The 27520-nt window shown below is 39.6% G+C and overlaps 1 protein-coding gene across 26 annotated transcripts in view; it reads left to right on the top strand.

Annotated features, from left to right (window-relative positions):
- Window positions 1-27520, top strand: part of LOC126354879 (broad-complex core protein) — a 436861-nt gene that overhangs the window by 273995 nt on the left and 135346 nt on the right. For all 26 annotated transcript variants that reach the window (XM_050004913.1, XM_050004910.1, XM_050004911.1 and 23 more), the window contains exon 5: window positions 13006-13065. In XM_050004913.1, the coding sequence (XP_049860870.1) occupies window positions 13006-13065 (60 nt within the window). The remainder of the gene's footprint in view (window positions 1-13005; window positions 13066-27520) is intronic.

The following is a 27520-nucleotide window of genomic DNA, read 5'->3' as shown; positions in this document are numbered from 1 at the left end:
TTCGGCATTAATTGAGGAGCTCAAACCTTGAATGAGATTTTCACTCAGCAGCGGAGTGTGCGCTGATATGAAACTTCCTGGCAGATTACAACTGTGTGCCGGAGCGAGACTTGAACTCGGGACCTTTGCCTTTCGCGGGTAAGTGGTCTAACCATCTGAGATACCCAAGCACGACTCGCGCCCCGTCCTCACAGCTTTATTTCCGCCAGTACCAGTTCTGCAAGGTTCGCAGGAGAGCTTCTGTGAAGTTTGGAAAGTAGGAGATGAGGAACTGGCTGAAGTAAGGCTGTGAGGACGGGGTGTGAGTCGTGCTTGGGTAGCTCAAGATGGTAGAGCACTTGCCGCGAAAGGCAAAGGTCCCGAGTTCGAGTCTCGGTCCAGCACTCAGTTTTAATCTGCCAGGAAGTTTCATAGCACAAACCTAGTCCCATTCATTCAACTGCACAAAATTTTGTGAGAAAGTGGTTCCACTCCTATGGCTGCGGTACCATCTAGACCTGAATCCTATTGAACTGGTTTGGAATCTTGCAAAGAATAAGTTGCGTAGTTGTATCCCGTCAAACACCTCATTCTCATAGCTGAATAAAAAATGGCTAATGCTTTTGTTTTCTTATAAAAAACTTTGTGTATCATCCAGCTCGCTACAGATCTGTAGATTTGATGACATTTTGTTGACTTTTGAGTTAGTTTCATTGCTTTTATATTCGAGCAGCTTTTTGTTTGGCCTCGTGAAGCACAATGGACCTCGTCCCGTACCTAATCACTTTAGAAACATCTGAGGCAGCCACCAGCTATTGAAACTGGGACCTCCACAACACCAGCAAAAAACAGTGATGTATAGACCACGAGGGCAGCCTGCTATTCTGGCTCTGAGATTGAATTTCACTGCCGTGGGTTCAGACGAGAAAAGCCATATGTCACATCGAATAAGTGAGTGACAATTATGTGAGGAGAAATACTTCCAAAGAACGGAAAATCCAGGATGGAATGTAACAGTATTATGAAAAGGAAAGTTGCTACTCACCACATAGCGGAGATGCTAAGTCGCAGATAGGCCATTAAGGCCTTCATCAACAGTAGGTGTGGACACACACACACACACACACACACACACACACACACACACACACACACACACACACACACACACACACCTGCTGTCTCACGCAACTGAAATCACACTGCGAGCAGCAGCACATGATGGGACTGGCAACTGCGTGGGGGTAAGGAGGGTGCTGGGGAAGGGGAGGGATAGTATGGTGGGGGTGGCCGACAGTTAGGTGCTGCAGGTTAGGCGGAGGGCAAGAGACATCGGAGGGGGGGGGGGGGGGGGGGAGTAGTAGAGAAAGAGAGAAGTTAAAAGACTGAGTGTGATGATGGAATGATGACTGTGTAGTACTGGAATGGGAACAGGGAAGGGGCTGGATGGGTGAGGAAAGTAACTAACGAAGGTTGAGACCAGGAGGTTACAGGAACATAGGATGTAATGCAGGGGTAGTTCCCACTTGTGCAATTCAGAAAAGCTGGTGCTGTTGGGAAGGATCCACATGGCACAGGCTGTGAAGCAGTCATTGAAATGAAGGCTGTCATGTTTGGCAGCATGTTCAGCAACAGGGTGGTCCACATGTTTCTTTGCCACTGTTTGTTGGTGGCAATTCATGTGAACAGGCAGCTTCTTTGTTGTCATATCCCTGTAATAGACCTAAATGCAAGACCTGTCCCATACATCCTCCCATCACCACCTACTCCAGTCTGGTCACAAACATCACCTATCCCAACATAAACAGGGCTACCTGTGAATCCAGTCACATGATCTACAAGCTAAGCTGCAACCACTGTGCTGCATTGTATGTGGGCATGACAACCAACAAGTTGTCTGTCCGCATGAATGGCCACCGACAAACTGTGGCCAAGAAACAAGTGGACAACCCTGTTGCTGAACATGTTGCCAAACATGATAGCCTCCATTTCAGTGACTGCTTCAGAGCCTTTGCCATTCGGGTCCTTCCCACCATCATGAGCTTTTCTGAATTGTGCAGGTGGGAACTTTCCCTGCAATACATCTCACGTTCCCATAACCCTCCTGGCCTCATCCTCAATTAGCCACTGTCCTCACGCATCCAACCCCTTCCCTGCTCCCATTCCAGCACTACACAGCCATCATTCCACTATCACACTGTCCGGCCCGATAGCTGGGTGGTCAGCGTGACGGATTTCCGTCCTACGGGCCCGAGTTCGATTCCTGGCTGGGTCGGGGCTTTTCTCCGCTTAGGGACTGGGTGTTGAGCTGTCTTCATCATCATTTCATCCCCATCTAGCTTGCAGGTCACCCAATGTGGCATCGAATGTAATAAGACCTGCAATAAGGCTGTCGGACATGCCCCGCAAGGGGCCCCCCTCCAAATGACGCCAAATGCTTATTTCCATTACCATCACACTCCGTCTTTTTACTTCTCTCCTTTACCACTAATCCTCCCTCCACTCCCCACATCTCTCCTGTCCTCCATCTAACCTGCAGCACTTCACTGTCTGCCACCCCCACCATACTATCCCTCCCCCTCCCTGCCCCAGCATCCTCCTTACCCCCACCCAGTCTCCACTTCTGTCACGCACTGGTGCTGCTTGCTCGCAGTGTGGTTTCAGTTGCCTGAGACAGCAATCGTGTGTGTGTTTGTGTGTGTGTGTTGTGAGCTAAATCCCAGAGATGTTTGGGCTCACATGCGATTCCTCTTCGTTGAAATGTCTTCGCTCAAACTCGTCCAGTGTTTGAACCGCAGGTGTCGCAGTACACAACCTAAATTAGACACTTGTGACCCTTTGGTTAAATTTTCTGGATGATGGCAAGTTTACAAAATGTGAAGTTAACCAAAAATATAGTAACAGTAATAAAAATATCGGGAACTAAATTAACAACCTATAAATTATGTACGCCACACAGTTGCGATTTGGTTAGAATAATGTTTATTCAGAAAGCCAACTAATAGCGCAAGTGGTTGTATTTTGAGGTACTGCTACACTCGAGCATATATCCATTTGACACAGTTCGGTCATTCACAATCTCATCGTTAAATACAAGTTATCTATGCGAAAAATTGAGTTCACGCCAGGCACGCCGCTGCTAACTGCTCAGAGACTAAGTCCTGTGACACCACACAATGCCAAGTTTTCTAAGTCGTTTCATTTCCTAGCTGCCTAAAGACCAACCATCCTCTTTCGCGTCTGCACCCGACCTGTACCCTTTGGTCTCCAGCCGAACGGTCCGCTTTCATATCTGCACCAGCAATGTCTCTGTCCCCGGTCGCTCTTCCCGCACGCTGAACATACTCGCTCAACTGATTAGTGCAGTTTTCTTTCATAAAGCAGTCCATCTGATTGGGTACAGCTTATTCTACATTATTTTACATTCTAACATATTTAAATAATCAAAGCATCACCACTTTCACATTCTACATAAAATAACAGTAATATTCATTCCAGAATGAGATTTTCACTCTTCAGCGGAGTGTGCGCTGATATGAAACTTCCTGGCAGATTAAAACTCTGTGCCGGACCGAGACTCGAATTCGGGACCTTTGCTTGGGTACCTCAGTTGGTAGAGCACTTGCCTGCGAAAGGCAATGGTCCCGAGTTCGAGTTCGGTCCAGCACACAGTTTTAATCTGCCAGGAAGTTTCAGTAATATTCATTCTTATATTCTTTTACATAATACCAGTACAATTTCCCTCTTAACTTTGAATGTCATGGCCAGTAGCCTTGCACAAGTGTGCTCTCCGATATATAAATAAAGAACAAAAGTAACTATTATGCACTACACTTTACAACAAATATTCTATTACGTAATGATTCAATAAGGTGTCATGCTGTCATCGTTCAATGTGTTTTGTCTGGAGGAAATGATGACCTTATGCTTAACTGATAATTTAAATTTACTATATCTGTTGAACAAATAATGTTAGAGAGTTGATATTTACAACGTTTGTCAGTTTAATGATGCGCTTTTATACGAAATGTTGATCATTAAGATGGACCAAAGCATTCAGATTTTAGCATTCAGCTCTTTGTTACAAAACTTGTTAATTTCACTTTAACAGTAAATACTAAACTGTTATAAATATGATTCATATTCAAGTTTTATTGGAATCACCCTGAAAATGTATGAAGGATGGTAGGTTAAAATTACTGTGGCTTCATTCCATGAATTACTACAGAATTAAATAGTTTCCACAAATGTTTCCCTTTATGGCTTACCTTAGGTCCGCCATATCTAACACTGCTATGTCTCCCTGGCCACAAACGCCTTCTACTGGGCTTCCCTATGGTGTAGGTTCTTGTCAGTCTCACTCACACACTACAGCGCTTAGGCCTCAGTAGACAGCAGACTGCTGTGAGTTTCCCCATATCGTGGTGAATCTGCACCCTTTGTGGCACATGGTCCTGGACGACAGGGTTCATTTCACAATTTCTGTAGGGTGACTCTTTCAGCCATATATTTAAATGAGAGCGAAATGCTCGTTAACTTACAGTGAGTGTCTACATCTATAGTTGATGAAGGCCTTAATGACTGAAAGCTTTATTTCTGACAGACTTTTTGCTGTGACTATCTGCGACTCAGCATCTCCGTTATATGGTGAGAAGGGATACTTTGACGGACGAGGAAACTGAAAATATAAAATTGGCTCCCATGGACTCAACATTATCTTCTGCTATTGAAACACAGGCAATGAATTGATAGATACAGCTGATGAAGATAGTAACATCACAGAGGAAGATAATTTTATGGATACTGCCAGTGAAGCATTGTGAATGGCAGAGATGAGATGTCATGTTTCTGTTCTTGTTCAAAGTGCAGTCTTAGTTCAGTGTGGTGTACAGACACATGTGACACTGCTGTGTGTGGTGGTACTGCCTGCCCTCCCGCTTCTCGCATGGAAAGACTATAGTGCTGCTGCCCTGTTCTGATTGTCAGCTGGCTTTGCATTGTGGTACCATTACTTGTGCCACTACTTGCATTCAACCTGGAACCTTCCAGTATAATATCCAGTTCATAAAAAAAATTATTTAATAACTTCTCACCAGTTAACTTGCAGCCAGCAGCGACTTCATAACAGACCAATCATTCTCTGTCGATCTCCATTTGAAGTGAACTCCACTGCCACTCGCAAACTAACCTGATACTAATAACACTTTTCTCCTCAGATTGCCATTCACTCTAACACTACACCGTGGAAGCCTCTTATACGTGGATGACAACTTAATCTCTCTGTTCCTAGAATGTAACACGAAAAACTGTATCATGTTTTCGTTCTGATTTTTGTCTACGAGTCACCAGCAGTAAATATAGAGTGCACATTATCTTATGCGCTGGCAGGTGGTGAAAGCTGGTTTCTTCTAGCTACCCCTTTGCAGACATAGCCAATAGTGTTTTTCTCCATCTTGAAATCATTGCCTTAAAGTAGCTGTTACGTGAGCAGATTAGAGACCAAAATGATGTCCCTGAAACAGCTAAATGTAAAAACCTGTAGTCCACTCATCATATGTTGCCTGCAACACTCTGTCCCTTCAGGCCTGCTCCAAATATCAGGTTCCTTGAAGGGGACAGCACTGGGACCTTTATGCAATTGAAATGTGACTGTAGAAAATTGTACACTGTTTCCTTCATTGTGGGTTATTTGATATAATGGCTGTTAATGACCTCACCATTTTGTGGTTTTAGTACCAGTTCCTAAGAACATAATGACAGTCAGATTTGAACTACCATATCTTTGTTAGGTAAACCACATGAAGTTTACAGGCATATAATAGCACCTGGGGGTGGGGTAGGGAGATAACTATATGTGACTGTTGAATATTCCCATCATTGAATTAAAATATAAGTCAACACATCATGTGCTCTGCACATTGCACATCTACATGGATACTGTGCAAATGAGACTTAAGTGCATGGCAGAAGGTTCATCAAACCACCTTCTTAATAATTTTCTATTATTTCGCTCTCGAAGAGCATACGGAAAAAAGAACACCTATACCTTTCCACGTGAACTCTTTATTTCCATTATTTTAATGTAATGACCGTTCCTCCGTATGTAGGTCGGCATCAACAAAATAGTTTTGCACTCAAAGGAGAAAGTTGGTGACTGAAATTTCTTTAGAAGATTCCACTGCAACAAGAAACGCCCTTCTTTTAATGATGTCCACCCCAAATCCTGTATCATGTCAGTGACACTCTGTTCCCTATTTCTCAATAATACAAAATGTGCTGATCTTCTTTGAACTTTCTCGATGTACTCCGTTAATCCTATCTGGTAAGGATCCCAGCACACTCAGCAGTGCTCCAAAAGAGGACGCACAGGCATAGTGTAGGCAGTCTCTTTAGTAGACCTGTTGCATTTTCTAAGTGTTCTGCCAATAAAATGCAGTCTTCGGTTTGCCTTCCCCGCAACATTCTCTGCGTGTTCTTTCGAATTTAATTTGCTCGTAATTGTAATTCCTAGGTATTTAGTCAAATTTATGGTTTTTAGATTAGAGTGATTTATCGTGTAACCAAAGTTTAACGGATTTATTTTAGCACCTATATGGATTTCCTCACACTTTTCATTATTTGGGACCAGTTACCAGTTTTTGCACAATTCAGCTATCTTTTCTAAATTGTTTTGCAATTTGTTCTGATCTTCTGATGGCCTTACTAGACAATAAAGGACAGCATCGTCTGCAGACAAGACAACTACTCAGATTGTATCCTAAATTGTTTATATAGATAAGGAACTGCAGGGAACCCTACCACTGCCTTGAGGAATGCCAGAAATGACTTTTTGTCAGTTACTACGAACTGTGATCTCTCTGACATGAAATCACAATTTCACTACAAGCCACTTGCGTGGTTCAGTGTCAAAAGCATTTTGGAAATCTAGAAATACGGAATCAGTTTGAAATCCCTTGTCAGTAGCTCTCAACATTTTGTGTGTGTAAAGAGCTAGTTGTGTTTCACAAGAACTGTTTTCTAACTCTGCGTTGAATGTGTGTCAAAAGACCATTCTCTTTGAGGTAATTCATAATGTTCGAACACAGTATATGTTCCAAAATCATGCTGCATATTGATGTTAGTGATAAGAACCTGTAATTTAGTGGGTTACTCGTACTAGCTTTCTTGAATATTGGTGTGATATGTGCAACTTTCCAGGCTTTGAGTATGGATCTTTTGTCAAGTGAGCAGTTGCGTATGATTGTTAAGTATGGGACTGTTGCATCAGCATACTCTGAAAGGAACCTAATTAGTATTCACTGTGGACCAGAAGACTTTATTAAGTGATTCTGAGGATATGTACTTCTATGTTACTCATGTTGGAAGCTGTTTTCGATTTGAATGTTGGCATATTTACTTTGTCTTCTTTTGTGAAGTAATTTCAAAAGGCTGTGTTTAGCAGCTCTGCTTTTGCAACACTGTCATCAATAGTACTTCTATTGCTATCGTGCAGAGGAGGCATTTTCTTTGTCTTGCCGCTAGCGTACTTCACACATGACCAGAATCTCTTTGGATTTTCTGCCAGGTTTCGAGACTGAATTTCTTTGTGGAAACTATTGTAAGCATCTCGCATTGATGCCCACACTAAATTACGAGCTTCTGTGAAGGGTCACCAGTCTCGGAGATTTCACATTTGTTTAAATTTGGCATGTTTTTCTCGTTGTTTCTCCAAGTGTTCTGAGCTGTTTTGGGTACCAAGGATCATCAGCTCTGTCGTTTGTTAATTTATTTGGTAGAAATCTCTCTTTTTCAGCATTCTCATTGTTGTCCTCATAATGGTCCTGCAGAATGAACAGTGTAGCCTTAAAGTAATGCTAGAATGTACCAAACTGGTCCAAATGTGTTAACACTAACGCCTGGTGGATATCGGTCGACCATTTTTTAAATTCTGCGATGCAGTTTCTTCTGTGTTTAAAATTGTTTGTTTAGTTATGTGACTTATAAATGTTTTAGAGGAGGTTTAATTTGCCTTAATTTTTTTCTTTGTAACACAAATTGAAAAAGAGAATTAACATTTACCATTTGTTGCCAAAGGCAGTCAGTTGACCACGTCTCACAGAAATTTATTTAACCTGGTTTATTTGTCACTTTTGTTAGCCAGTAATGACGAACTTCATACAGTGTAGTATGTGAAAGTTTTTGCTTGTCCATTGTCACTAATATGTCGACAGATAACTGTATTAGATTTCTATCGTGGTCGCGGTCTTTCTGATACTGAAAAGGATTGACTGCTCGCAGACACAAATGTTGGATATGTTCTAAGTGGTTTCCCACATTTGGGACAAATTGAATTGAGATCTGGGAGAACATATTATGCTGTGGCTCATAGTATCTTACATACAAAAGGGGAGAAATGTTACATTAGACAGCTTCTTTCTCAGGCTGTTGAAAGAGCTGAAAAACAAGGATACAAGATTGATGACATTATTCTAACATATTGCAGAGGGAAGACTAAGAAAAATGTGCTTATTCTTAAGTCTATGCACTCGGCTGTAACAGTTCAGGAGGGTGCAGAAAAGGGAACTCCAGAAACAGTCAGTTTTTATAACAGTGCCAAATTTGGCGTGGATGTGGGATATCAAATGCCACACAAATATAGCATAAGAGCCATGATGAGGTGCTGCCCTGTGCATGTTTTCCATTACATTGTAGATCTGGTGTGGTCAGTGCCCACACCGTGTGCAAGCAGATAGCTGGCTCTCCCACCTCTTGACAGTCTTCTATAAAGAAAGCTGTAGAAGAATTAGTGATAACAATCAGGAATTGTCATCCTCATAATTTCCAGACTCCATTCATTTTGGCTGCTGAGAGAGTATAAGGAATACCTAAAGGTGCTAAATGAAAAACTTGTGAAGTTTGATTGTGCAATAAAATCTAAATTAGAGATAATTGTTGTAAATGTAAAAAAAATGCATGTGATTCATATGTAAAGATATGCAAAAAAAGCGCAGTTGAGATTCTCAGAATATACAGAGTTCTCCATATAGATGTGTCTAGTAAAACATTACTTATTTGTTACAGGATAAAGGTATAACTAATGGCTAGCTAAGAAACTCTAAGATAATAACAGAAGTCACCTATTGTTATTATTGTAAAACAATAACACTAAAAATGTAAGCAGTTTTATGTATTTCTAACACAGTGTCACTTAATTTTTATATGGTGTAACATAAAAATGAAATTTAGCAGGTTCAAATAAAAATGTATTATTACAAACAATGAATATTAAGTATCATTACATTTTATAAGACAAAAGCTTAAAATGCAATAAAAACCTTAGCAGTCAATTGACCTCAATTTGGATTTTTGAGGGGACCAGCATATTTTCTTAAGGAAGGATTTAATACATAACAAAAACTGAGAGCATACATTTATTGCAGAAGTCCTTTATGGAAAACAAGCAATTGTATTTTCCTTGCCGTATATGCGGCAGAAATGTTCGTATGTTTTGAAAGTCATTATTATCATCAGTCATTAAACATCTACTACTGGGTAAAAGCTCCACCCATACTTGTCAGCATGTTGTGGTCTTCAGCTACACACAACCATGTCGCTCTTGCATGATTTTGATGTCCTTTGCCCAGCTCCCATTGCGTCTTTGGCTCGGTCTTCTCTTATCTCTTGGAATCAGTGTATTCTCTGATCCATTTGACTGTCTTTGTCTCTGCTAATAATTATTAGCAACCATTTTTCAGTTAGTTGTTGAGCAGTCCTTAGATTTTGAGTGGTCACAAATATTAACTAATGTTTCCATTCGAGGCACTTCAAAAGTTTTTACTTATCTGTTTATTTCTTTTGCTATCCTTCCAGTTGTTGTCTTTAGCTGCCCTGGACAGAAGCTCATCCTGTGATACCATTGTTAATTTTTTTGATATTTTCTTTTTGAAGTGATGATTATACGTAGTTTTAGTATTAGGCCTATAAAAAAAAATTCAGGCTTATTTTCAAATTCCGTCTATTAGTTTTTTCCATTAGTAGTTGAAGTTTTGTCAGACAAAATCCTCTTATCACAGCCCCACTACATTGCATACCGCCTGGATGGTCTACCTAAGATCTTCAAGAACCGTATTCCAAACAGCAGTGACATTTTCAGGAGTAATGCTGGTCCTGAATTGCTATAATTGTCAAACGATGCTCTGCCATTTAGGAAACATTTAAAACATTTCTAAGTTTGACTGTGACCTATGGTGTCTTCCCTAAATGCTTGTTTCAACATGTCGTGTGTATGTAATGTTTTTCTGAGTCTGAAATCAAAAGCATATGCACACACGCTGTTCCCAGACACCCACCATTGTTAATCTTGGAAGATGGGCAACACACGAGAATGGCGAAATGCACGTAAAGACTAAACGTGACCATATAGCAAAAAGCCACACTCAAAGGGAGTGCGAAGTACCAACTGGCGGTATTTCATCGTACTAGGTAGACCTCACCAGCTTCACATACTTCCCAAGAACTTGTGAGATACCAACTGGCAGTATTTCGTTGTACTAGCTAGACTTCACCAGCTACACATGCATTCAGAGAACTAGTGGTTAGTACCATGTAAATGGCTTTAAACACCTCATGTGGCATTATAAACCTTTAAAGATGTCTTGCAAAATTTTCTTGCTGTTCTGAGCTATTGTGTTGTCTGCTATCTTAACAGACTACATGTAGTGTCTGCAGCATAAATTTCTGTGTCGTTTTCTTCATACTTTTATGCTTCTCAGTTATTTGTCTTACCAAATTTTTATGGTGTTTTCTCATGTACTTTTGAATACACTGCCTATTCTTTGTTTGTGTATTATCTGGTTTGCAGATTATTCAAGTTTGTGGATCATTCTTCCTTTAAAAAAAGTGCAATATTTTTCTGTGGCAAACAACAATAAACAATACGTCTCGTGACAATAGAGTACCATTTCCATTGTTATCAGCCAGTCTGTTCTGTGTAAATTGAAAACAAACTCCGCTTTCTGATTTTAATCAGTGTGTTAGTGTCAGTGGAGCAGGTTGAAAGAAATTTGTAAAAGATATGGTAGAGAAACGTGTTGACAGTGAACAAAAATTAATAATTAATTGGAAAATTTGAGAAGCGGTGTAAAACTAAGTCGCGATTATGGTATTGGTATGCAGACTGTTTGGGATATTAAAAAGAATGAGCAGAAAATACGGGATTTCGTGAGGAAATCAATTCTAGTTCTAGACAACACCACCTTGCAGAAGGTTTCATTGTTTCAGGCGTAGTGTGTGCCAAGAAAGCTAAATTCTTTCATGAAGCTCTAGGATTAGAGGGAGAATTTAACGCTTCAACTTGTTGGCTAACCAGATTTTAAAAAATGTCAGGGAATTCGCAAACGTACTGTGTGAGGAGAGTGGCGTAGTTCAGATGTGTCAGCTGATTCCTTCTGGAAAGAGTTCCAAAAATTTGTGGAAGTAGACCAGATTTATAATGCAGGCAAAAGTGGTCTGTATTGGAAATGTCTACCAAGCAGAACCCTTGCTTTTAAGAGTGGATTTATTGCTCCTGGATATAAGTCATCTAAAGAACACATTAGAATTTTGTGCTCTGCTAATGCCTCTGGAAACCACTAATTAAAGTTAGTAATGATTGGGGGGAGGGGTGGGGTTATACCTCGAGTATTCAAGGATATCGTAGCCAAGGATCAAAGCTAAAAAGGAGGATAGATGGATCATAAAATCTTCAAAGCTGGTTTCACACACATTTTGTATCATAAGAAGAGAAAGGATTGCCACAGAAGACTATTCCATTACTTGATAACGCTGCATCACATCCCGTTGATAGAATTCTAGTATCTGATGATGTTCTCACTGTAATTAAGTTTTCACCTGTTAATGAGGAGGTATTGAATATAATTGGGGAAAAGAGGAATTTGTGGCACAACTTGACAAGAAGATGGGAGTGGTTGGTAGAACATGTTCTGAGGCATCAAGGGATCACAAATTTAGCATTGGAGGGCAGTGTGGAGGGTAAAAATCATAGAGGGAGAGCAAGAGATGAATACACTAAGCAGATTCAGAAGGACGTAGGTTGCAGTAAGTACTGGGAGATGCAGAAGCTTGCACAGGATAGAGTAGCATGGAGAGCTGCATCAAACCAGTCTCAGGACTGAAGACCACAACAACAACAACAACAACAACAACAACAATGTGACTGTTGTTACACAGCCAGTGGACAATTGCATCAGTAAAATGGCACAACTGGGCTGAACTACAAAGAATGTTTGTTGATGAGGATGATTTGGTGACTTTCTGGAAGAAGTTGACATTTCTAATTGCCATAGACTAGACATCTGATGCTCAGCAGGAAGTAAACCCACATACATCAGTTCAATCACGGAGGGAAATTCTTTGAGATATTGAAGAACATGATTTTCATGGTTTAAATGGCAAGAGAAGTGACAGATGTCACAAATAATGAACCTGGGAGCAGGTTTAAATGGTTTTGAAGATCTCAATGAAGAAAACTTGGCTGAGTGGCTGAAGATTATCACATGTGAAGTGGCCTCCAGTACCCGAGTGATACCGAAATTGTGACCACTGCTTCACAACGAAACAGAGAAGAGAAAAGTGAATGTGAGAGTGGGTATGAAAACAGTGACTTGACAGTCATTGTACGGCATTGCAATGTTTTGATACTTTTCTAGGTTATATGGGCCAGAGAGGGTTTCAGAACAGTGACATTACTGCTGCAAGAAAACTTCGAAATTCCGTCTGAAAAAATGTGAGCTCCTCTCAGAAACAGACCAACATCAGAGACTATTTTAAGAAATAAACAGGTCTCCAGTACCCATGCTCAGAACTTGAATAAACTTTTGAACAAAGAATGCAGTTTGTAAATATTTCATTTATTTGTGTTATTGGTTATTTGTGTGTCTTCTCCTTCATGTTACCTCGAATAATCGGGAGTGTAATGTATTTCATTTTAATTCTATGCAAAAATGCATTGAAATTTCTGAAATAACCTGTGTTTTTGTGTTTAAATAGGCATCGGCGGCCAGCCATTACAAGGAAATACAGAAACTCCTCCAGGCACTTCTTCACAAGGTAAGACCAATTTATCTGACTTCCATATCTTCACAGACATATTTATTGCATTGTTTGAGTGGTAAGGGACAGTTTGTTACATATACCTTATATTCACACTAGCAAGGAACAAAGCCTTCAATACCTTTGTGTCAAATATAACAACTCCCATTATAGTGGAAAAAGTCATGTTCTTGTCAGTAGTGTGACACATACGGATATTTAAAACCATTTCAGATTTAATTTTTACAGGAGCTAACAGATATTTTGGGCTGTGGATATGTTTGGCAGAATTGTAGTGTTTATTCTGTATGCTTAGAAACAAGGAAAAAAAAAGGAGGGGGGGGGGGGCAGTCTCAGAGATAAATTTGGCAACAAACAGAGAACACATAATTCCTCTTTTTTATCGCCTGTGGAATGAAGGAGAGCTGGGTGTAGAAAGGCAGAGCTTCTAGTTTCTATTGTTACTTCATTTAAGCTGTAAATATTCTTTCAGAATTGCAATAATTCATGCTTTGTAAAAGATTTTATCTAATTTAGGAATAAATTGCCTAATAAGGTTAACATATTTTCGTTTTGCTGAAATGTTATTCACTTTTATTGTGGAGTTGTCATATCATAATTGGGGCAATGAAGGCATATCATAGTATTCTTTATTGAGTATCCTCATTCCAGTCTCCAGTTATTGTTTTAAATGGTGTGCCATATTCAACCTCTTGATAGTAACATTGTTATTTCCTTGCTTCATTATCATTTTCTGTGATCCAGTAAAACCTTTTTTTCCAAACATTCAGATATTGACACATACAATTTTTAATTGAACCCTTAGAGTGGCCTTAGAGATACACTTTCTTTTACTTCCAATATCTACTAAAACAGCATAATTCCCAGACTTCTTTTTCTCTGACACCCTGTATATTTCTGCTTCTGTACATTAGTATAAGTTGAGTACACGTTTTTAGTTTACAAATGCCCACTAGCTCTACTTCAGTTATTTATGTACTGTGGAAGTAGCAGCTCGCTTCCTTCTTGCATTGCTGGCACTTAAATTTGGTCTACAATCTCAAAATAGTATTCAGTGAATGTTCACAAAAGTAGAGAAATTAAATTTATTAGTCTTGATTCCACCTGTTACTCATTTATTTGCCTATATCAATTTCCTACAATAGCATTCTCATTGTCAGCACATTATGAAACAACGCCCATGAAGTAGTAGATCAGTGGAGAGCAATTAAGGTATTTTTTTGATAGTAAAATTTGTATATTACACCAATTTTAGTACATTTGTTGCTGAATATACTCTTAATAAATAAGCTGCTCATCAGTACAACAGTATATGAGGTGCTATCCAAAATTTTCGGGACTGGTGCTACCATCTGTTGAAACCTTACCCCTTCGGAGTAAGGGTCACCATCACCCTCGGAGGAGTTCCGATCTGCACATACACACTGGTCCCAGCGCTTCTGCCACTGGTCAAACGTTTTGTGGGAGTCCTGTTCTTTGAGGGTGTTTATCACTGCCAGCGATGCTTCTTGAATCCTCTCTAGATTGTCAAACCGACAGCCTTTCAACTTGAGTTTCAGTTTTGGAAATAGCGTGAAGTCGCAAGGTACCAAATCTGGCTAGTACAGTGGGTGGGGTACAACCGCCATGTTGTTTTTTGCCAAGAAGGGCCTGGTGAGGAAGGACTTGTGACTGGGCATGTTGTGATGCAGCAGCCAGTTCCCTTGACGCCAAAGTTCAGGCCGCCGTCGCCATACGTTTTCACGTAGCCGTCGCAAAACTTCACAGGAGTACATGGAATTAACTGTTTGGTTGTGTGGGACGAATTCTTTGTGAACAATTCCCTTTGTATCAAAGATAATGATGATCATGCTCTTCACTTTGCTCTTCACATGCCTTGTTTTTTTGGGTCTTGGAGAGCCCAGGCTCTTCCACTCAAACATACATGTACAGCTCATGCTCTGTCCCCCAAACACTTGTTGAATCATTGCAAGGGTCTTCGTACCACTTTTCCCGAGATTCACACAGAATTTGATACACACACACACTGTTCTGTTTGTGGATCCATCGTAAAATCGCCACACACCAAACACAGGGTATTACGGACATGCAACACACCCTCCAAGCTGAATGCCACTCTGTACACTGACTCGTCAGATATTCAGCTCTCGCCACCTAGTGGTGCAAAGATCTACTGCTCCTACTTTCCAGATGGGAGCACCAGTCCCGAAAATTTTGAATTCAGCCCCCTAGTTGTTGTCTACAGCTATTACATGGCATCTTGTTAAATTGGCTCTTCACACAGTTAACAATGCTATGTGATGGCTAAATTAGGATAACATATGTAACCACAAAACATATCATCATACAGTACCAGCTGTTAACATGTTTGACGATGGAGCAGAAAGTGTTTGGCTAGGGAGACTGATCAGGGATTGATTAGGAAGGTAACTATGCACCTGAGGGCAAATGTGGCAGAAATACTGGAAGACCTTATATGTAGCAGAGGTAAAAGAAGGGGAGACTGAAAATTGAAACCCAAAATGAGATGAAAACGTACAGCAGAAGAGGAAATGGGAAGTAAGCAGCCAATTATGGAGAACGATTGAGCTGAGGGCAAGAAATATCCAAAATAGTTAACAAAAGATAAATGACAAACAATGACCCTTTTTTTGGGGGGAGGGGGTGTCAGAGAAGAAGGTAGACATCTTAACTATAAATGTTAAGATTGACAATGATGGCTAACAGCTCATCTATACCTTTTTCACAAGCACTGGTTTAAAGTGTACAATATTAAAATATATGCAAAGTCCACAGAAAGCTTCTTGGAGGACGCAGGTATTTAAAAGCAGGGACGAGGGCATCTACATCAGTTAACTACAACCATACTTCGTAAATCACTGTATAGTGTGTGGTAAAAAGTACTTTTTGTTTTACCATCTTCTCGTCCTAGTTATGGTTGAAACGTGCCTGTAAGCAACAGTGTTAGTTGTTGCTAATTGTAAGTTGTGTCATAAGGAAAATGCACTAAAAATTGTAAACAGAGTTTTGTCTCCAGGGGCAACACTGTCTTAGCTTTTTTTGGGGCTAAGAGTTGTTGTTGGTCTAATGTGATTATATGAATTAGGCATGGGGTGTTTGGAAGTTACTACTTTTCTGCATTTGCTTTAAGTTTGAAAAAAACTTGTACAGTTTTGATCACAGAAGTGACAAAAACTTAACTTTTGAAACTAAAGTGATGTCTAATGTTGTACTGTTTTGCACTGTAAGGCATGTTTTGATGGTTCTACTAGAAGAACTCTGCAGAATGCAGATGTTTACGCTCTAGTCCTAATGTGAATGATTGTAGATGTTGCTATACCTGTTAAGATTATTAAGGAATTAAGTGGTTATTATACCAAAAGTTCTTATCAAATGCAACAATGCAGGACAAATTGAGAGCAAAATCAGTATCCTTTTTGTTAGTAATTATGCCATTATTTGTCATTAAAATCTCACTGGTAACAGTGTGTTGCCTCAGTGTGCAATGCTGGTCATGCATTATTAATATAGTCATTCTTTTATGTCATTACACAGCAGTGCACTGGCTAACTTTGAGGCAACTGATAATCCAAAAATACATGCAGTAGAAGGTGACTTGTCTCAGCCTTAAAACTGAAAGATAGTTAAGAACTACCATATAATTATGTTGAAGCATTTGAGGTGTTCTGTATCGGATATTAAAAGAATTGTATTTGCAACAGGAATGCTTTACAATATATAAAGTGTGTGTCCAGTTTAAACAACAGCCTACATTTTAGAACTGTGGTCAGAGTAAGACTCTTGAGGTATTTAATGACTTCAGTGTGTGTTACCACCCAAGTAACTTCTACAAAATATAGAGAATACTAAATAGTAGTTGCAAAGCTCAACAGTTTCATGAAAAGGACAGATTGCTACTCACGAAATAGACTCACTAGTTAGAATATTATGACCACCTACCTAATAGCCGGTATGCCCACCTTTGGCATGGACAAAAGTGGTGACGCATCATGGCGTTGAAGCAATGAGGCCTTGGCAGGTCACTGGAGGGAATTGGCACCACATCTGCGCACACTCACAAGTAACTTAATTCCAGTAAATTCTGGGGAGGGAGTTGATAAGCTCTTCATCATGTTCACTCATGTTCCAGGTATGTTTGATCAGGTTAAGATCCGGCAAGTTGGGGGCAAGCACATTAATTGGAACTTGCCACTGGGTTCCTCGAATCACTCCATCATTATCCTCGCCTTGTAACATGGTGTATTATCTTGTTGAAAAATGCCACTACTGTTGGGAAATGTGATTGTTACGAAGGGTTTATGTGGTCTTCAACCAGTGTACAACACTCTTGGCCTTCATGGTACCTTGCACAAGCTCCACTGGGCCCACAGATGCCCACATGAATGTTCCCTAGAGCATAATGGAGCCACCACCAGCTTGTCTCCACCGCACACTGCAGGTGTCAAGGAGCTGTTCCCCTGGGAGACAACGGATTCATACCCTACCATTGGCCGATTAAGCAGTAAAGTATTTAATATTGAGAGATACTTTTATTTTCACCAAAGTGGAGCTGTATTCACATAGCAGTAGAAATATTGTCAAAAATGTCAAGTTATGGAGAGAGCCACTTAAGAAATACTTCCACTACCTTAACATTCCAGTGGTGTGCTGTATTTGATTGCATTATTCTTTGAACTTTTCAAATACTCTTCCTTTTTTGATTTATCTGTACTTCTTGATATTTTTGTTCTGTGACCTGTGACTGAAAAGATACCATATATAAAATAGAAAGAAACTTCCACATGGGAAAAATATATTAAAAAGCAAAGATTCCAAGACTTACCAAGCGGGAAAGTGCCGGCAGACAGGCACAATGAACAAAACACACACACAGAATTATTAGCTTTCGCAACCGATGGTTGCTTCTTCAGGAAAGAGGGAAGGAGAGGGAAAGATGAAAGGATGTGGGTTTTAAGGGAGAGGGTAAGGAGTCATTCCAATCCCGGGAGCCGAAAGACTTCCCTTAGGGGGAAAAAAGGACAGGTGTACACTTGCGCGCACACACACATATCCATCCGCACATACACAGACACATACATATATAAATCAAAAACAAAGATTCCAAGACTTACCAAGCGGTAAAGCGCTGGTAGATAGGCACAGTGAATAAAACACACAAACACACACACAGAATTTCGAGCTTTCGCAACCGGCGGCTGCTTCGTCAGGAAAGAGGGAAGGAAAAGGAAAGATGAAAGGATGTGGATTTTAAGGGAGAGGGTAAGGAGTCATTCCAATCCCGGGAGCGGAAAGACTTACCTTAGGGGGGAAAAAAGGATAGGTATATAGTCGAACGCGCGGGCACACACACACACACACACACACACACACACACACACACACATATATAGGGCACAATGAACAAACACACACACAAAATTACTAGCTTTCGCAACCGATGGTTGCTTCTTCAGGAAAGAGGGAAAGACGAAAGGATGTGGGTTTTAAGGGAGAGGGTATGGAGTCATTCCAATCCCGGGGGCGGAAAGACTTCCCTTAGGGGGAAAAAAGGACAGGTGTACACACACACACACACACACACACACACACACACACACACGTATGTATGGATGTGTGTGTGTGTGTGTGTGTGTGTGTGTGTGTGTGTGTGTGTGTACACGTATGTATGGATGTGTGTGTGTGTGTGTGTGTGTGTGTGTGTGTGTGTGTGTGTGTGTGTGTACCTATCCTTTTTCCCCCCTAAGGTAAGTCTTTCCTCTCCCGGGATTGGAATGACTCCTTACCCTCTCCCTTAAAAACCCACATCCTGTCATGTTTCCTTTTCCTTCCCTCTTTCCTGACGAAGCAACTGCCGGTTGCGAAAGCTCGTAATTTTGTGTGTGTGTTTGTGTGTATTTTATTGTGCCTGTCTACCGGCACTTTCCCGCTTGGTAAGTCTTGGATTCTTTGTTTTTAATATATTTTTTCCCATGTGTAAGTTTCTTTCTATTTTATATATGGACACGGGTCCCTCTTAATAAAAGGGTCTGAGTTGCATATAAAATTTTTTACTGAAATTCAGATTTCTGCTGGGCAACGAATTGCTTATTTTAAAAGATATGAGAGACTAAATACTGTTCGCAAGTGACAGCCAGATCATTTCCATTTCAGCGTAGTGTTAGTAATGACCAGGGACCTGAAAAATTCACATTTTACAATAAATATGAATTCTGTTTCAAAATGCAAAATTACCTATAAACAGTATGTCATAGCTAATTGTATCCAGATGAACTATTTTATCAAAGATATTTTGATATAGCTTTATTTTCTGCCAATAAATATCGAAAGTGTAACCAATTTTTGGTTACTGGTATCACACATCATCTGACGAAGGTCAGTTTGGAGAGCGGAATATGTGTAAGGGCATCTTTACAAAATAAAAAGTACATAAACACTATGATGTATCAGTATGCTTGATGCTCTGGTGCCACACCAATTGTGGGCCATTGAATAGTCTGTATGAAATATACACTGCGTAATGCAACATAGTACTCAGCCATGGGACCTAGCATCTTAGAACAAAGAAACACATATGTTTGTGTGCTGTCTATAAAGTTTAAAAGTTAGTATAATACGGGCACATTTAATGTGGCTGGTTTATGTGGTGGGTGTTTTGAACTCTGGAGCATCAAATACCATTAGAAGTAGGGCCTGAACTCCCATCATTTACGACTGACAACCTCAGCAAGCAGTTGTGTGGTAGCTATTTCCAAATGCTTTATGTTGTGCATTACTTGCTGTTTTCTTATTTTGAAAAGAGTGGAGGGTTTAATCCTGGTCCATTATGGAGTTCGGGTACAATCCTCAAAGCACTAGAAGGATTGGTGATCCTTGTGACCATAGCTGGGCACAAGACCATTAATCTTTCAACTTTAATTATCAAAGTTAACTCTTGAGCAATGGATTAACTTTGAAGTTAATTTTAAAAAACGAATAAACAAAAGACATTAATAGATCTTTTAACTTCCGTTAACTTTTTTTGAGTCCACTAATCATTGATTAGGTACCTACTATCTGTGACAAAAATTATGTTGCACCACTTGTGGACACCATGTTCCCACAAGTTTATGTCATGTAGATGTGTGGCTATGTTGTGGTGTACGTGATTGGTGTAAACAATTGAGAGCGAGTGAGAATAACTAGGTTTCGACTGTTTATTGTTCTTTGTTTACTTTAAGTACAATTCAACTCGACCAAAATAGCCACGTGGGGTAGCCACGCGGTCTGAGGTGCCTTGTTACAGTCCATGTGGCTCCCCTCGTCAGAGGTTCGAGTCCTCCCTCAGACATGGGTATGTGTGTTGTCCTTTGCGTAAGTTAGTTTATGTTGTTACTAGCCGATCATTCAAAGTGCCGCCGCGCAATTACGTGCGTCTTCTACATTCGGCGCTGTCTGCCAGCCATGCAGCAGCCGCGCCACCTAAGCGGCCAGCCAGGCAGCGGCCGCTGGACTTGGACTCAATGTTCATTCGAATGTTACCTTGTTCACAGGTCTTGCTTTGTCAACTTGCTCAGTGACTTACATGTGTTGTGTCGTTTTGAAATATGTGTGTTCAGCTTGACGTTATAACAGTTTAAGTTAGATTAAGTAGTGTGTAAGCTTAGGGACCAATGACCTCAGCAGTTTGGTACCATAATTTCTTACCATAAACTTCCAAATTTTCAACAATAATATTATGGCACTTTGTCATTATCAGAAGCATGTTACAGTAAAAGATTGCAGTGGTGACTGCAGAAAACCCATGGCATTGTCAGTGCTTTCAGGTCAGTTGTGCATATACTATGAGTACTAATTACATGCGTAACTCACGGTAAGCTGATTAAAACACCCCTCTCCTACGTGCAGTGATGTTGTGGTCAACTAATACTACGTTTTGTTAGTGGATTGACTGTAGAAGCTAAATCGTGGAATTAGATTCTAGCCCTACAACTAATGAAAATCGGTGGCACAATGGTCGAGTGCAGGTTGCAAGAAAACAAGTGGAAGAAGTTGTAGAAGAGGTTCTGAGACCTGAAGCCACCAAACGCTCAAAGGACGGAGATACTTTAAGCTCAGTGGCGGAAGCAGCAACAACAAAGAAAAAGAGGAAGAGTTTTTTTGCGCGTGTCACTACATCTAAAGAGAAGCATAGTACTAACACATCTGTTGACTTCTTCGCAGGCCGTGGGGATATATTTCCCACTAAAAGTATTTCTTTACAGTGTTTTAAGAGAATATGTACTACCACTTCTGTACACTCCTGGCATCTAGTGATAGTTGGCTGCACCAGCTGTTGTTTTTGTTTGTTGTGAAATTTAGCTTTCAAGACTGTGGGAAATATATATTCCACCAAACAATGCTGGTTTAATGGTTATTGGGAAGTTTGGATACCGTCAAAGTAGTTTCTGGTACAGGCATGGGAAGTATACTAACTGCAAAATTAGTCTGTCGTTTGTGATCCTTGGGAAGGATACTTACCCCCCAACGTACGGGTATTTCAAAGGTTTTGGGAATACGTGTTACCACCTCTGTCTATGCCTGATATTGTGTGGTAGTACACTACGTCATGGGTATGAAAACTACTACAACAGTCCGTTTCTGTTTGTCGTGTGATCGCTACTGTTGTTGGAACACGTTGCTTCACTTGTGGCATAATACAGCATTGTGACTTGTATCAGCCATATCTTTATTGCATGATAAAAGTTTCAAGGATTGTTGTCACATTGTGGTAAGTAAACTTTAATATTGGTAACAATTATTTTTTAAACAAAGTGAAAGAAAACACAAAATAGTAACAGAAAACACTATTTATTATTTTTTACATGTAATGGCAACACATAACAGCTTACAAAAGGGAAGTGGGAAACCCATTTGCCATCATAATTTTAATACCTTACAAAGGTGCCATGGTGATATACAGGGTGGTCCATCTGAAGTTTTAGATGAGATTATCTCGAAAACTATACATCAGGTAAAAATAGTGGGTAAGACAAGTTGGTAAGCTCAAAGAGGGGACATCAAATGACACTACACATGACGTCCATCCCCTGCCCCCTTGGGTGGGGTGGAAGGCAACTTTTAAATCTTGAATGGAAACATACATTTTTATTGCATATTCGGATTCTCCATTAAAACAAAGTAATCAAGTTTTGTCTGAAACATTTTTTAAACCTTTGACAGATGGCGCTGAAATCAAGATAAAAGTAAAATTGGGGAAGAACTTTGATATATTTAGAATAACTCGAGCAAGACACATCAACTGCACATTTTTAGCGTAATGGAGAGCAATGTTGGAACCACATTGGTTGCCTAGTTTGAGTGCAATTTTGAATAATGTTTACGCTTGGATGTCATCTGTTTGGGAAACGATCCGCATACAATTGCGCAGCTGTAGCATAATTGTTATGGCATTCACCTAAAATTAACGTCAATCTCTGTAGGAGGATAGTGAGCCATGTTTCACTAAAGAATAGTTTGCTTTCGTCAGTTGATGTTTATGGTTCACAATCAGAGACTGAAGTGACATCTGATCGCATTGCACCGACCTTTATACTGTGCCATAGTTTGCAGTTTCGTCATGGTAGCGCCACAGTTGGGTGAGTAATGCAATGGTGAAGAGTTCCCCAACGAGATTTTCATACCACTCCACCTCTGTCCATCAAAAACTGTGGCAGGTAGGACACATTTTGTAAAATAAATAGCTTAATTTGGTGTAATGAAAGCATTGGTGCACATTTGTATCAATTTGATATGTCCTTCTTGGATCACGGAGTTCTTCCCCAATTTTAATTTTTCTCAATTTCAGTGCCATCTGTCAATGGTTTAAACAGATGTTTCAGTCAAAACTTGATTACTTTTTTATGGAGAATCTGAATCTGCAATAAAAAAATGTGGGTTTCCACTTAAGATTTAAAAGTTGCCCCGCCCCATCCAAGGGGGCAGGGGCTGGGGGTCCCCCTTTGAGCGTACAAACTTGTCTTACTCGCTATTTTTTCCCGATGTATAGTTTTCAAGATAATCAATTCTGAAACTTCAGATGAACCACCCTGTATGTACCACCATAGTTTTTTGTCCTAAATCACAAAAATAAAATTACCCAAAAAGAAGTAGAGTCAGTTGATCAGAATCCTAATAGGATAGCTAAAAATTTATCTTAGCTGACATGCTTAAAAAAATGCGCCTGTAAGAGGGTTACAAGCGAAACCGAGAGTCTAGTAAAAATGTGACTGGACATGAAAGCAAAAGACTCGTTCATTGATGTATTATTTCTTGTAGAATAGGTGTTAGTAAAGTTATTTATATGCAATACCCCTGTACCCTTGAGTGTAGCTGTGGAACAACGTTTTACTGTGGGCAAACAAATGTCGTACTAATTGAGCCTCGCTCTCAGTTGGAAACTGAATTTTGATTTTTGTGAAGGAAAATATGCACCTTGTGTCAGAATCACAAAACTAAATGATTAAACTGTTGTATTTATCTATGATGTCCTAGCTGAACTTCCCCAACCAAAACATTTTTTATTTGAGCACCGGAAATACATTTGTTTCGTTTTCTCGTCTCACTACATCTGCAACATAAAGTTTATGGGTTAACAATTAGTTTTAACTTCTAATAAATCTAATACAAAGTAACACTTTTAATATTCAATGAAGGTAACTTTTTTAATGATGGATTAATGATTAGTGAAGTTAACTTTTTGGTTCACATTGCCGAGCTATGCCTGTGAACATGAGTCAGTTCTGCTTTCACAGAGGCATAGGACACAGGTTGGCTGGCTGCTCTGTGAGAGGAAGGTGGGGCTTGTTTCCTCACACCACTCTTCTCCCACCTAGTGGTTGTAATTTTAGTTTGCTTATGCTTGCAGCCGACTGCCACTTTGTAGTGTCCCGACGCTGAACTGTAGAGATAGGAAAACAAAGCCAGTCAATGTGTTTTGACTGCACCAAAATTCTTCCCCTAACATGCATGTAGAGCTATTTTCGTGCATGTAGAGCTATTTTCGAACAATGGAAAGTAGAGGTTCGAAGATCAACAGTATTTCATAATAGCCAGTTTCAGTTATAGTTCTACACTAAGTGCCTTGTTGGTTCTATGTGCATTGCTGTCAAGTATGGGCCACAAGGCTATGAATGCCAACAAAAGATTGAAATTGATACTCTGCTGATTTTATAATTATTGAATCGGATGGGAAAACAAAAAGTTGAGTAACATCTGAAATCACAGGAGTATTAAGTTCACCAGTGGGAAAATGCTACTGCTTCTTAACTGAAACAATAGTTTGTTGAAAGTTTAAATAAAGTAAGAAGAAGAAAACAAGCAAAGATCATATCAGTAAAAGAAACTGTTGAAGTTTTTGCAAAAGCAAACATTCCAGTCAAAATGCTCCCCACTCGCCATTGTATTTTAACAGCCAGTTTCAAAGCACTAAGACTTCACTTTCAAGCATGTAGCTTGACAAACTTTTAATTTTTATATAGAATCATTTATAAACAAACAAAAATTAGGTGTTAATTTTGGCAACAGTAGATGTGAATTTTTCCAGAAACGTATGCTTTTTTTCTACTCCTTAGTAATGACATTCATTATCTTTTGACAGGAAAATAGCTTTTTTAAGATGAACTGTCATGTTTACAAATTCTCATATGCTAATCAAAATTTATTTGGTTGTAGCTCTCCTTCCCAAAGTGATGGTCAAATGTTTCAGGTACCAACAATTTAGTAAGCCCATAGTCAGAAGTCATTATCTATGAATTCAACCATTTTCATCTTAATGTCTGATAACTTCCTACTTACTCTCAAAGCCATATGCTCACTGGATGAGCTGAACCAACTAGGAGTTCCAAAATTATCATATCATTTTACTTCTTCTGTATCATAATGCTAATGTGTCTCTTGCAAAAGTCATAAATATATCCTGTTCAATTATGGTGTTACCTATATGGAGTATTTTAGCACACATTAATACACCAGAATATTCTTGTCTTACATGATTGCTGTTGGAATAGTCCGTACACTACTATTGAATGCATCATTGGGTATTTGAAAGTTGGATTTCCCATGAATGTTGTGTGGGATTATATGGTTATACTAAAGAGCAGTGAAATTGGCAGCTGGAGGGGTAAGTATAGAAGACAACTCCTCCACCTTTTCCTACATGCTTCCTCCATTCTTGTTTTCCCTGCACACCTCAATCATCCCAAGTCGGCAGTCTTCGGCTCCCGCATGTCGAGCTGAATCCAGCAAACTATGCCACGAGACAGTGGCTGGCACATGTGTTGTCAATGCATTGCATGGCACTCACTTGAAAATGGCATGATACCCGAAATCAGCAGATAGCACATTGTAATAATGATTTTGGAATCATAGGTGGACAATGACTTATTTTAAACACTTTATTATGGCTGAGAAACCGCACACCAAGAAAACGCTTCAAAACTACTTTAGCGAATCAGCAGCTTCTCCGCATTAATGTAGACTTATATGTGACTCTTCAAGTTTTCCCGGGCAGATATGTTGTAAATAGTCTTCACGGGTTTGCTGCTAGATGATGATGCACAAATTCCACAACATTTCACTGGAGCAACTGTTTGACATCTTTAGATGGTTGAACCTTGCTGGTGTCCAGGTATGACTGACATACCTAGCCACCAGCAAGGTTCAACCACCTGAAGACTTGGTACAGTTGCTCCAAGGAAATATTGTGGAATTTGCGCAACTTCATCTGGCAACAAACCCTTGAAGACATATTATCCTCGTATGTTTTGTAAGGTGTATTACAGCCAAATACGTCATTTCTGATAAATTATAAAGATATTTTGGTTTTGATTATGAGAACATGTAAGCCTTTCTGTGTTTTGCAAGTTAGCTGCCCACATGTAACACCAACAAACATATCAGTGCAGGCAGTGTATGGCCGGTAGTTAGGGGAAGGAACAGGAAACATAACATTTAATGCAATTTATTACAGTTTAATTGTCTTGTTCTAAAAGCTCATTATCTTACTTTCAAAGAACGTTTCTCGAAACCCTTCCTTTAGGAAGTAATTTTCTTGTTGATTTTCAGTGTGGCATATCCACTTAATCACAGTTTTTCACTGTGACATCACCAATTGTTCCTTCAAGAAAATTTTGCACATTTCATTCTGTTTTATTTCTAAACTTGGTCCACTTTGATCACAAAAATTGTACATTTCATAATTAGCAGTTTTGATCCTTGCCATCTTCAGATCTGTTACAAATAAAAATACAGTAGTGTAACCAGCCAAGTTCAGTTAGTTGAAGTAACATGTATACAGGCTTAGTGATACATAAGACAACAAAAATATTAACATGTTTAACAGCCATACATACCATAAACATATTGTGATGTAGGTATCAATTAAAAACTGTACATCTAGGTACATAGTGCTGATTACTGCCTGGGTATGTTCTTATTTATATGAGTAACGGAGGCCAGTAGAGGCCACTAATGCACATGGGTAACCAGTATTGTATCTTCAATAGTAAAAATTCGGTATCCGGAATCATTCATTGGAAATACTTCATATGGCAATAAGAGCTTCTAACAATAAAACTTCAACTGCCATAAAGTATGTGGAAATAAAATCCACACTTAAAATCCACATTAATTATGAATGTGATAAAGGAATAGCCTCACAACCTCATGGCCCATGTCTGCTGCTGAGCTGTCAGTTTCCTGTTGATTATAAAGGTGCTTATGCCACCTGATTTTTCTACAGCAGCCTAAAATTTAAATACTTTCTCGTGTATAATTTCTTCCTTCTTTGTACTTTATTGGGAATTTTCCCCTTCCTTCTCAAATGACAATCACACTACCCTCTTACTGTTTAAATACATCACTATTCATTGTTTGTGGATAATTATTGTGTTTGAGGGTGCTCAAATAAAAATGTTTTGAGGGATATAAATATTAACTTTGCACTTTTGATAAAGCCATATTCAGATGATCCTGCATGACGGGCATTGTCTGTTTTCCGTGCCAATCAGTACTTTCATCCAGTTCTTACCTTTGAATCAAAATAAACCCTAGCTGTTACTGTATCAAACTTCTCTATCGAATTATTTTTCCATTGTTGCATTTTCTGTATCTAAGGCCCAGAAATTTTAGAATTCTTCCATTCGTATGGCAGCCCCTGTGAAAGCAATCTTGCCATGTAAAACAGTTTCTACCTTTTGCCTTGTAGGATATTCACCAAGACCATAAAATTACAGTTCAGTGCATTTAACCAAGTAGTTTTGGAAATTGTCCAAATCAGAAACAGTTCTTACACTAAAATGACCATGTTTTCATTGCCCATGCTTCCGCAAATATTCTTGTTGTGACACATAACATAAATAAAAGTACAGCACAGTGGGCAGCTGGTATATATTGTAGGCAGAAGTACAATACAAAC

This window comes from Schistocerca gregaria, chromosome 3 (assembly GCF_023897955.1).
Source record: "Schistocerca gregaria isolate iqSchGreg1 chromosome 3, iqSchGreg1.2, whole genome shotgun sequence".
Taxonomy (NCBI): Eukaryota; Metazoa; Arthropoda; class Insecta; order Orthoptera; family Acrididae; genus Schistocerca; species Schistocerca gregaria.
The sequence above is the reverse complement of the archived record's forward strand: the minus strand, read 5'-3'. Positions and strand labels throughout refer to the sequence as shown.